The following is a 12,648-nucleotide window of genomic DNA, read 5'->3' on the forward strand; positions in this document are numbered from 1 at the left end:
CGTAAACTGTTATTTGCACATTCTTACAGTAAATTTCAAAGTTAAAGCTGTAAATTTTTGTAGTAACCTCTGAATTTGTATATGTTACTGGAAACCTACTGTCATTTAATTGTCTGGCACTGCACAGCTACAAGCATTTCACCTCATGTCATACTGTGTATGGTTGTGTATGTGACAAATAAAATTTGAATTTGAATTAAAAGTCTGTCTGGGTCTTAGGTTGATTAATAGGCTGGTGTGAAAAATTGCTGCCACACCTCCCCCTCGGCCTGTGCTTCGAGATTTCTGGTAGTTAGAATGACTCAGGGGTGCTGATTCATTTAAACTAACATAATCATCCTGCTGTAACCAGGTTTCTGTAAGGCAGAGTAAATCAATTTGTTGATCAATTATTAAGTCATGTACTAACAGAGACTTGGAGGAGAGAGACCTGATATTTAATAATCCACATTTCACTGTTTTACTCTTTGGTTCAGATGTGGATACTGTATTGTTCTTTCTTTGTGATTGTTTATGTTTAAGTTGTTTGTTGCTGGTTTTTAGTTTGTAACCTGGTGTCAATACTGCCGACGTGAATTATGATTTTACTAAATTAACGTCTACCCTTAGCCAGCAGTTTTACATTTCCCCCAATGTCGCCTGCTCTGGCCCCTGGAAGACAACTGACTATGGTTGCTGGTGTCTCTAACTTCACATGTCTGAGAACAGGATCACCAATTACCAGAGTTTGACCCCCAGTGGGTGTGTCGTCGAGTGGGGAAAAATGGTAAGACACATGAACATGATGGTGGTGTACCTGGGGCTTCAGTTTAAGACCGAAATGTAGAGCAGTGTTTATTCATTATAATCTTTGGGAATATTTATATTCAACTTTGTTTGGTTTTGTTGTTTTCTTTTATCCAAAGTTTGCTGAAATGCCCACTGATCCACCTTCAACAGTTTATCTGTGTGTGGGTCAAAGCAGAGATGTTCTTTCCACCTTCAGCAGTTCTTATGGGAGATACCCAAGCACCTGTGTGACCAGAAACACCTCATTCAGGTGGTACTAAAAATGCACTAACACATTCAACATGTTCTCATTACTGAATACTATCATAAATCAATTACCACTGACAACAGAGAGTCATTTGAAAATCAACTATTTGACATCAGGAGCTAGCTTCTCCAGGTAATCGTAGGTTCACCTGATGTTTAGGTTGTATACATCGAGCAGATCATAGTGTTTATTACGTTTTTGTCATTGCATTTGTTTTTAGGAGGGGGGAGTAGCAGTGGGTGGAGGGGTAGTATGAGGGGAGGCTGACCAGCACAGCTGATCTTTAACTGTGAAAGTAGGACTGGAGTAGGATGCTGAGACCTGATAGGAGAGCTGTGTGTTGTGTGAAGAAAGAGAAGCTACCTGCGCAGGTATGCGAACACACACAAACACTTTTTTACTTTTACTTAGGTGGAGAAGTTAAATATTTTGAGTATTTTATCTTCTACCACAGTATTTTAGGACGTGTGTGTAGAAATATCTGTACTGTGGCTTTTCACTGCTCCATCTTCACTTATGGTGACCATCACCTGAGGGCGGAGGGTGTTGCTGGGTAAACTGGTTGCCCTACTTAACCAAAGTCACAGTGAGAGCCTATAAATAACATTACCCATAGATTTCTAACACAAGTATGCGTTTATGTATGTGAACTGTTTATTCTCGGCACATGAAGTTATATTTAAAATAAACTCCTGAACCAAGCCTAGTGGAAACTAACACCTCATGTACTCTTAACACACGCTCATGCTGCTTCCTTCCTTGTGCGAAATCTTTGGCTCAAACTATCCTAACCCATAATTTGTCAGATTAAAAAAGACAAAAAGTTCCAGTTTTAAAAATACCTTTACCTTTCACTTACTGCATGCATTTAAAGATGATTTGACCTTTTTTCAAAAACTACCTTCACATTTGAAAAAAATCTCAACGTGAAGAATGACAGATATATTTTGGCATTACAATAGTAATGGATTCTAACCTATTTATAAAACTGTGGACACTTAACGTTGGTTTATTGTAAGGTTATCTGGCTGAAGAAACCCCCCATGGATGGCCGCAGCACAAAGGACTAGAAGTAACACGAGATGGTCAAAACCCCAGCTCCTGGTTGATGGAAAAGATTACCAGGGCACGTCGACCTGATTACCTCCTACATTCACTACAAGCCTACGAGTCCATGCTCCATACACGGATACTGGAGTTCTTGGCTCTCTACGGGGCTAATAGTGTCCTAACAAAATTCATCAAGAACTCACTGGCACTGTGGAACACATCACTGTTCAACATCACATCGCTGGAGGTCAGCTCAAAGAAAGTTGCACAAGTTAATTCAATGTGGAAAATAGGTGATGCACCTTAAGCCAACTCATCACAAAAGTTTGGATACAGATATAGACTCAGGAAGAGAGTGAGACATTGAGTAATAGTCACCGATCCACCAAGATCTACAGCAAGGACATCGGGATTTCATTTATACTGTGGCTGAATGGCTGCAAAAGAGGAAGGGGTGGATCTACCAGAAGGCCTGTGGATATACAGGACAGCTGCAAGTACCTGGAGAATCCACGGGATGTGTGAATTCATCAGAGAGAGAGCCTCAAACACCCGGGAAAAGAACAAATCAAAGAAATGTAAATTAAAAGCCTAGAATCACCATAACATCATGTTTGCCATTGAGAAGTCTGCCATTTGTTGAAACCTTCTAACTTTCCATAAATGAGTCCTACTTGCTAAAAGTGACATAATCAAGACCGTCAGTGTAGGAAGCGAGAAACCTTAGATGTAAAAATGACTGTGAGCTAAGAAAGCAAGAAATAAAAATGTAAATTAAGAAAAGTGAAGAAAATGTGATCTGATTTCTACCAGCTGCTGAATTCTTTTTTCATCATTTGCTGCTTCAAGTAAACAGAGTGTGTTGACTTGTTTTTACAGTCTGACCCATTTTAATATCACAGAGAAGAAGCTGAGTTGTTTTCCTCTCTTTAAAATCAGCTATGTCAAAGACTCGGCTCAACCTTGTCCTCGTTAGTGAATAAACATAAATGATCAGTGACGCCACATGTTAAGAGCTGCTGTTGTGTCAAAAAGGATCAAACTATGACCTTTGAGCTCGTGTGACACTGCAGCTGCTGTGTTTCTGCAGAGCATCAGCAAACATTCCTAAAAGGCCAGTGTTTATTTTGGTCTTTAACAGCTTCTAATGTGAAGTTCATGAACAGGACCTGTAGTCACCTCTTGGATGCTCCTTCTGGGTTCTTTCTTCAGAGTTTTTTTTATCATGATCATACACTTCAAATGTAAAGTTCATACCTTTACAAACTCATTCAAGTGCTGATGCATTTACTCCTCTAACATTTTTTTAAGTAACTCGTTAATTTGGATTTTTACTAAGGTTTAAAATTGGTGTGACCACTTTTGGTGCCTTGTGGTATGGCCCACCCAAGAAGTTTGTAATTTTTGATAACTGAAATTCTCACATTTTATTAGTCTATTAGTTAGCACCACCATGTATCTGTGTTACAGCTTAGGACAGTCAACCAGTCTTATTGCCTGCTTGTCAATTCCAGCTCCAAAATGAACAACATCGTAGTGACAGGACAAAAATGTTAAAACTGTAAAATGCAATCAGAATCTGATTTGCACTCTTACAGTACAGACCGGGATAGACATCAGTCCCACTCACTTGTGTGAGTCACAGGATTCAAAAGTCTGGTGTAAATTCCTAAAATGTGAATGGAGGTTTGGCTGAGTGTAGCCTCATTGTGACATTCAGACATGTCTGGACATGTTTTTCCACCAGCACAGCAAGCATTTTCCTTTTTTTTTTATCTTCGTCTCCAACTAATATGCATGCTAGTGTCTGCAGCTGGCACAAAAACAGCCAGCTGGAAGCAGTGAAACTCAATCACCACATGTTTTCCTGTAGCTTGGAGCACATGCCCCGGTGTGCGCCCTATGGATCAGGTGTCGTGGAAATCAGAGGAGCCTGAGGCCATGCTCATGTAAGCTAGCCATGAGATGGTTATATTTAGACGAGGTGATCAGCACGCCTTAACCCCCACAGCTACAAAAACTCTTTGCCCCTCACTCTGGTTACAAGCCTGCTCACTTTAGCACAAACAATGCGAATGGTGGGGATTTATCAGAAGGAATAAAAAGAGTAGTTTGACTCCTGGTGGTGCTGTCACTTGGGGTTCACTCTCTCTGCGGTAGATTATCACTTCCTGTTCCTGCTCAAGCACAGTGGTGTTTTTGAGTAGCTTATCTGCTTAGCAAATTAAATAAAAACTTTTAGATACATCCTTTTTTTATACACTTTCTGTGTACTCACTACCTAAGATATAGCCAAAGTATTCACTCACTGTGTTTTTACTGTTTCGCTAACTTAGCTTAGCTCATAGCCAACTCGCTAGCAGCATGGCCTCTTCACCTGTCCCTCCTGCACTTTCCTGCTCATTGTGTCAAATGTGTAGTTACTCCTCAGCCTCCTTTATCAGTAGTGATACCTGTAACAAATGTAGCATATCTGCAGCTCTGGAGGCCAGGATTGCTGAATTGGAGACTCGGCTTCGCACCTGTCATTCACCTGTAGCTAGCCAGGCCCCTGTAGCTGGTGCAGGCAAAGATAGCGTAGGCCCCGCTAGCTGTTTCCCGGCAGACCCCAAGCAGCTGGGGAAAGAGGGCGGCTGGGTGACGGTGAGGAGGAAGCATAGTCTTAAACTGAAGCCCCAGGTACACCACCAACCTGTTCATGTGTCTAACCAGTTTTCCCCACTCGGTGACACACTCGCCGGGGGTCAAACTCTGGTAATTGGTGATTCTGTTCTCAGACATGCAAAGCTAGAGACACCAGCAACCATAGTCAATTATCTTCCAGTGGCCAGAGCAGGCGACATTGAGGAAAATGTAAAACTGCTGGCTAAGGGTAAACGTAAATTCAGTAAAATCATAGTTCACATTGGCAGTAATGACACCCGGTTACGCCAATTGGAGGTCACTAAAAGTAATATTGAATCGATGTGCAACTTTTCCAAAACAATGTCGGACTCTGTAGTTTTCTCTGGTCCCCTCCCCAATCAGACCAGGAGTGACATGTTTAGCCGCATGTTCTCCTTAAATTGCTGTCTGTCTGAGTGGTGTCCCAGAAACGATGTGGGCTTCATAGATAATTGGCAAACCTTCTGGAGGAAACCTGGTCTTGTTAGGAGAGACGGCATCCATCCCACTTTGGATGGATCCCCCCAAAATATGACTATCCAGAGTTGGGACCAGGAAGCAGAGTTGCAGTCTTACACGCCTCTCTGCAGTTTCTCTCCTCCTGCTACCCCGCAAAAAACCCATCTCCATAGAGACTGTGTCAGCTCCCAAACAGACAAAAAACAAACTAAAAACCAGCAACAAACAACTTAAACATAGAAAATCACAAAGAAAGAACAATACAGTATCCACATCTGTACCAAAGAGTAAAACAGTGAAATGTGGATTATTAAATATTAGGTCTCTCTCCTCCAAGTCTCTGTTAGTACATGACTTAATAATTGATCAACAAATTGATTTACTTTGCCTTACAGAAACCTGGTTGCAGCAGGATGATTATGTTAGTTTAAATGAATCAACACCCCCGAGTCATTCTAACTACCAGAAACCTCGAAGCACAGGCCGAGGGGGAGGTGTGGCAGCAATTTTTCACACCAGCCTATTAATCAACCAAAGACCCAGACAGACTTTTAATTCGTTTGAAAGCCTGATGCTTCGCCTCGCCCACCCCAGCTGTAAAACTCAGAAACCAGTCTTACTTGTTATCATCTATCGTCCACCTGGGCCTTACACAGAGTTTCTGTCGGATTTCTCATACTTTTTATCTGATTTAGTTCTCAGCTCAGATAAAATAATTATTGTGGGTGATTTTAACATCCATGTAGATGCTAAAAATGACAGCCTCAACATGGCATTTAATCTGTTATTAGACTCAATTGGTTTCTCTCAACATGTAAAAGAACCCACCCACCACTTTAATCACACTCTAGATCTTGTTTTAACAAATGGCATAGAAACTGAACATTTAACAGTGTTTCCTGAAAACCCTCTCCTGTCTGATCATTTCCTGATAACATTTACATTTACAATAATTGATTACACAGCAGTGGGGAGTAGACTTTATCACAGTAGATGTCTTTCTGAAAGTGCTGTAACTAATTTTAAGAATATAATCCACCCACTGTTATCATCTTCAATGCCCTGTACCAACATAGAGCAGAGCAGCTACCTGAACGCTATTCCAACAGAGGTCGATTATCTTGTTAATAATTTTACCTCCTCACTATGTACGACTCTGGATACTGTAGCTCCTGTGAAAACTATGGTTTCTAATCAGAAGTACCTGACTCCGTGGTATAATTCTAAAACATGTAGCCTAAAGCAGATGACTCGTAAGCTGGAGAGGAAATGACGTGTCACAAATTTAGAGGATCATCATTTAGCCTGGAGAAATAGTTTGTTGCTTTATAAGAAAGCCCCCCACAAAGCCAGAACATCTTACTATTCATCACTGATTGAAGAAAATAAGAACAACCCCAGGTTTCTCTTCAGCACTGTAGCCAGGCTGACAAAAATTCAGAGATCTGTTGAGCCAACCATCCCTTTAACGTTAACTAGTAATGACTTCATGAACTTCTTCACAAATAAAAATTTTAATCATCAGAGAAAAAATTACCAATAATCATCCCACAGATGTAATATTATCTACAGCTACTTTCAGTACCATTGATGTTAAGTTAGACTCTAGTTTCTAAGTTAGACTCTTTTTCTCCAATTGATCTTTCTGAGTTAACTTCAATAATTACTTCCTCCAAACCACCAACGTGTCTTTTAGACCCCATTCCTACAAAACTGCTCAAAGAAGTCCTGCCATTAATTAATGCTTCAATCTTAAATATGATCAACCTATCTCTAATAATCAGCTATGTACCACAGGCCTTCAAGCTGGCTGTAGTTAAACCTTTACTCAAAAAGCATCTCTAGACCTAGAAGTCTTAGCTAATTATAGGCCTATCTCCAACCTTCCTTTCATATCAAACATCCTTGAAAGAGTAGTTGTCAAACAGCTAACAGATCATCTGCAGAGGAATGGCTTATTTGAAGAGTTTCAGTCAGGTTTCAGAGCTCATCACAGCACAGAAACAGCTTTAGTGAAGGTTACAAATAATCTTCTTATGGCCTCTGACAGTGGAGTCATCTCTGTGCTTGTCCTGCTAGACCTCAGTGCAGCGTTCGATACTGTCGACCATAATATCCTATTAGAGCGATTAGAACATGCTGTAGATATTACAGGTACTGTGCTGCAGTGGTTTGTATCATATCTATCTAATAGACTCCAATTTGTACATGTAAATGGAGAGTCCTCTTCACACACTGAGGCCAGTTATGGAGTTCCACAGGGTTCAGTGCTAGGACCAATTCTGTTTACATTATACATGCTTCCCTTAGGCAGCATCATTAGAAGACATAGCATACATTTACACTGCTATGCAGATGACACCCAGCTCTATCTGTCCATGAAGCCAGATAACACACACCAATTAGTTAAACTGCAGGAATGTCTTAAAGACATAAAGACCTGGATGGCCGCTTACTTTCTGCTTCTTAATTCAGATCAAACTGAGGTTGTTGTACTCGGCCCTGAAAATCTTAGAAATATGGTATCTAACCAGATTCTTACTCTGGATGGCATTACCATCGCTGGTAGTAACGCTGTGAGGAACCTTGGAGTCATTTTTGACCAGGACATGTCCTTCAACGCACATATTAAACAAATATGTAGGACTGCTGTTGGGTCTGCGCTTCCACAGGCCCCGCTGGTTTAGAAACTTATTCCCGTTAACGACAAGGAAGCAAGACAAATATTTTTAATCGGTTTTTTACTTGCTAGCAAGCGAGGCTGGTCAGAACCAGGCTCTTGGAGCTGAATACTCCTCACCTGTCTCCTAGCCAACTTCAAATGAACAGCCTTCCTTGCAGCCTTTTATTCTGAGAACACAAGCACCACCCATTGTAAAAAAACAAAAAACAAACCGTATGGTCACAAAAGGCTAAAACACTGCGTGTGTGTGTGTGTATGCATGCAAGTGTGTGTGTTTGTGTTTGGGGGTGCATTTGTGTGACCTCCTGCCTACAAAAGAGTCATAAAGCTGGAAGTTTACTAAACAAGAAAACAGAACCCTCACATAGAATGTCCCATAATAAAACACTATAGCCTCCCCCACCAACAAACTGGCTGGGGAGGTGGTCAGAAACAAAGGAATGTCTTTGATCATGCTGCTTGAACTAAGACTTACAAATTTAAGTAACACAATGACAACATTTAACAATTTGACTCCAACAACTGCTTTCTTCCATTTGTGCAACATCTCTGAAATTAGAAATATCCTGTCTCAGAGTGACGCTGAGAAACTAGTTCATGCATTTATTACTTCCAGGCTGGACGACTGTAATTTATTATTATCAGGAAGTCCAAAAAACTCACTGAAAAGCCTTCAGCTAATCCAAAATGCTGCACCAAGAGCAGATTTTTCCTGTATTGGCTTCCCTTCATTGGCTTCCTGTTAAATCCAGAATTCAAAATCCTGCTCCTCACATACAAGGTCTTAAATAATCAGGCCCCATCTTATCTTAATGACCTAGTAGTACCATATCACCCTATTAGAGCACTTCGCTCTCACACTGCAGGCCGACTTGTTGTTCCTAGAGTATTTAAAAGTAGAATGGGAGGCAGAGCCTTCAGTTTTCAGGCCCCTCTTCTGTGGAACCAGCTTCCAGTTTGGATTCAGGAGACAGACACTATCTCTACTTTTAAGATTAGGCTTCAAACTTTCCTTTTTGCTAAAGCATATAGTTAGGGCTGGACCAGGTGACCCTGAATCCTCCCTTAGTTATGCTGCAATAGACGTAGGCTGCCGGGGATTCCCATGATGCATTGAGTTTTTTCTTTTCAGTCACCTTTTTCACACACTATGTATTAATAGACCTCTCTGCATTGAATCATATCTGTTATTAATCTCTGTCTCTCTTCCACAGCATGTATTTTATCCTGTCTTCCTTCTCTCACCCCAACCGGTCGCAGCAGATGGCCCCGCCCCTCCCTGAGCCTGGTTCTGCTGGAGGTTTCTTCCTGTTAAAAGGGAGTTTTTCCTTCCCACTGTCGCCAAAGTGCTTGCTCACAGGAGATCACGTGATTGTTGGGTTTTTCTCTGTATGTATTATTGTACGATCTACTGTACAATATAAAGCGCCTTGAGGCAAGTGCTGTTGTGATGTGGCGCTATAAAAATAAAAATGAATGTAATTGAAATTGAATTCAGGCAACTCTCATGGACATCTCCCTGCTCTACGTGACACTGCAACGACCTGCCCAGAAAAAGCCAGGAAGTTCAGAGGCAGGAAACACAATTAGGAGCACAGGGGCGATGTCAGCGTGTTGACTAAGCAGAGATGGTTGACATCCTATTCCTTGGGGGGATTACGCTGTGGGGTTGTTTTCAAGGAGTGTGTTCGGCTCCTTAGTTCCACTGAGAGGAACTCCTAATACTTCACATACCAAGGCATTTTGGACAATTTCATGCTCCCAGTTTTGTAGGAACAGTTAGGGGATGGCTCCTTCCTGTTCCATCATGGATGTGCTCCAGTCTACAAAGCAGGATCTATAAAGACGTGGATGCGTGAGACTGGTGTGGGAGAACTTAACTGGCCTGCACACAGTCCTGACTGAAACCTGACAGAAGACCTTTGGGATGAATTAGAAAAGGGACTGTAAGCCAGGCCTTCTGGTCCAACATCAGTGTCTGACCTCACAAATACTCTTCTGGAGGAGTGGTCAAAAGTTCCCATAAATACACTCCTCAACCTTGTGGAAGAGTTGAAGCTGTTATGGCTGCAAAGGGTGGGCCAATATCATATCAAACCCAATGCATTAAGAACGGGATGTCGCTCAAGTGAAGACAGATGAGATAATACTATTGGGAAAGTAGTGAATTTTTATTTCAGTGATTATTTTTTCATTGTAACCTTGTAAACGTTTAAATTCTTTCTTCTATAAATTATGTCAAACCCCTAAGTCAGCAAGAGTGGATGCAAATATAGATTCAGGAGTGGAATAGCCATCAGCCATGAAAACGTCTTACACTGCATGGTCTCCACCTGAAGTCTAACTCACTGAGTCTGTGTGAGCAACAGAAAGAGTGATGGCAAGCATTAGTGAGTGCCACAAACCAAGATGAATTTCATCCTCTTATATATCAGCAAGATGACCCCCCTGAGATGGCTCGAGGAAGTGGATGACATTCTACCAGTGGCTTGAAATATCCAGCTTACAGGACAGCACAGAGAGCCCTGGAGTCTAAATACTAAGAGACTATCTAATACATAGCAGCAGGATAGTGTACAGTCAGGGGCACAACCAAGTGGCTGGGATAATGTCCAGGAACATCTGTGCTCATATGGACTCAGATCCAATGGAAAACACCACCAAAGGTGGTTTGGAACAACAGAGTAAAGGTCTTGTGGGTTCCAGACAGACAAGGAGCTGCTGGACAACCAACCAGACACAGTGGTGGCTGACAAGGAGCAGAAGACCAATCACAGTGGACAGAGACATCGGGAATAAGGAGCATGTGAAAACAGAGAAGCATCAGGGACAACTGGACCAGATGTGGACAATGCAGTCTAAAGTGGTCCCAGTGGTAATAGGGGCAGTAGGAGCTATGCCCCAAAACAGATTCCAGGCACAACTTCAGAGGTCACTGTCTAGAAGAGTCCAGTCGAAGGAAACAGCTAAGATACTGTGTCGAACCTTAAAAACCTTTAGTAGAGAACCCAAGCCCGAGGATCACGCAGGCATCTTTTTTTTAAAAAAAATGCACGACCAGGTCCTCAGTCAAGGTCCACCATACTACCCAAGCCTGCCTCAGAGCATGAAAGCCATACTGGCTCAGATGGCACCCGGGTTAACAGGGTGTGCATCAGCTGCTGATCCAGGACACACTGATGATAAGTGACAAGGATATTCTATACAATTCTACACAAGGATAGAATTACTGCAATACTGCAACGCCAGCCAGCCCAGTGTGAGGGGTTATATGCAGTGCATGTGGAAACTATGAATGAGCGGAAAGCCAACATTCACACTGAACACACCATCAAAAAGGCACTCTGTAGTGCTGCTCAGTAAAGAAAGATGACAATGCTTCACCCCAGTTTGTTCTTTCCGGATCCTTTCAGTTTCATTTAATTCAGTTTTATTTATATAACTCCAAATCACAACAACAGTAGCCTCAAGGTGCAAACATTGTACATTCTTCAGACAACAAACTGCATCTTCTTTAAGGTTTTCTTCATGTTTTGAACACAAACACTATTAAATACTGAAGAAATGGACCCAAGTACAAACACAAGTCATCCACGTCCTGATTTTCCCAAAAGTCTCAGGATCAAGATGTTTTTGGCAAATGTGAGTCTTTGTTTTTTTTGGTCAGCAGTGACGTTCACCTTGGAACTTTCCAGGGGATATCAGTTTTGCTCAGTCTTCTTCTCATTGCTGAATTATGGACTTGGACCTTAACTTGGCCAATTTAGACCTGCAGTTCTTTAGAAGTTGTTCCTTGTTCTTCTGCGGCCTCCTGCATGAGTCGTTAATGTGCTCCTGTAGTAACTTTGTTAGGCTGGCCATGCCGGTTCCCCACTGTTCCAAGTTTTTGCCATTTATGGGTAATTGCTCCACGAATGCCTTAAAAAAAACCTTTGTAACCTTTTGCAAGCTGAAAGATGTCAATAATAGTGATGGGAGGTCTGGCTCTTTTCAAACATTTGGCTCTTTGGCTTGGGTTCCTTACTGGAGCTGGCTCTTACTCCCAAAGGGCTCCTCATTTGGGAGCTCTGCTTTTGCTCTCCTTCTATTCATCCATCCATCCATCCATCCATCCATCCATCTTCTTCTGCTTTATCCAGGGCCGGGTCGCAGAGGCAGCAGCCTAAGCAGAGAAGCCCAGACCTCCCTCTCCCCAGCCACCACCTCTAGCTTATCCGGGGGGACACCAAGGCGTTCACAGGCCAGCCGAGAGATATAATCTCTCCAGCATGTCCTGGGTCTGCCCCGGGGCTCTCCTTCTATTTCAGCCTAATTTAGGAAATATGAATGGTCTGTGTGTTGGATTGCTTTGGAATAAATGTGCTGACTTTAGTTTGAGTCTACTTAGTCATTATTCAGTGATTCGTCTGCTCTTGACTTTCTCGAGATTCTGGCATAATTTGTTGGTTTTTTAGCCTACCTCTCTTTGTCAGACAGGTTCTGTGATTAGACTGTGGTTACTCACAGTTAATTCATGATTTAACAAGAGGGGTATTTACTTTCTCACAGTGGACCAGAGGATAGCTTTTCATTAAATAAATGAAATTGTCAGGGTCGGACGGTGCCCCGACCGGTCGACCTGCCTGTGTGTATATGCGTGTGTGTGTTTCTCTCTCTCGCTCTTTCTCTCTGGCTCCGTTGCGATTGTTTACGGAGGTTGCGTCGCCCTGAGCTGCCTCACCCAAGAGCACCTGGCTGCAGTCACTGGGGAGCGCCA

At 42.2% G+C, this 12,648-nt stretch overlaps 1 protein-coding gene across 1 annotated transcript; it reads left to right on the forward strand.

Annotated features, from left to right (window-relative positions):
* The first annotated feature begins 4,450 nt into the window (after positions 1-4,450).
* On the forward strand, positions 4,451-11,082 carry LOC148101201 (uncharacterized). Its single transcript, XM_087845480.1, has 2 exons — positions 4,451-5,294; positions 10,535-11,082. The coding sequence occupies exons 1-2, from the start codon at positions 4,451-4,453 to the stop codon at positions 11,080-11,082; spliced, it is 1,392 nt and encodes a 463-aa protein (XP_087701606.1).
* Positions 11,083-12,648: the final 1,566 nt, after the last annotated feature.

The sequence above is a fragment of the Neolamprologus brichardi genome, chromosome 9 (genome assembly GCF_056152115.1).
Source record: "Neolamprologus brichardi isolate AB-2024 chromosome 9, ASM5615211v1, whole genome shotgun sequence".
Lineage (NCBI taxonomy): Eukaryota > Metazoa > Chordata > Actinopteri > Cichliformes > Cichlidae > Neolamprologus > Neolamprologus brichardi.

Excerpts from the sequence above, each read along its gene's own strand:
- LOC148101201 (XM_087845480.1), top strand. The coding sequence starts at position 4,451 with ATGGCCTCTTCACCTGTCCCTCCTGCACTTTCCTGCTCATTGTGTCAA. Across the intron at positions 5,295-10,534 it reads CCAAAATATGACTATCCAGA|ATCCAATGGAAAACACCACC; the intron begins GTTGGGACCAGG and ends ATATGGACTCAG.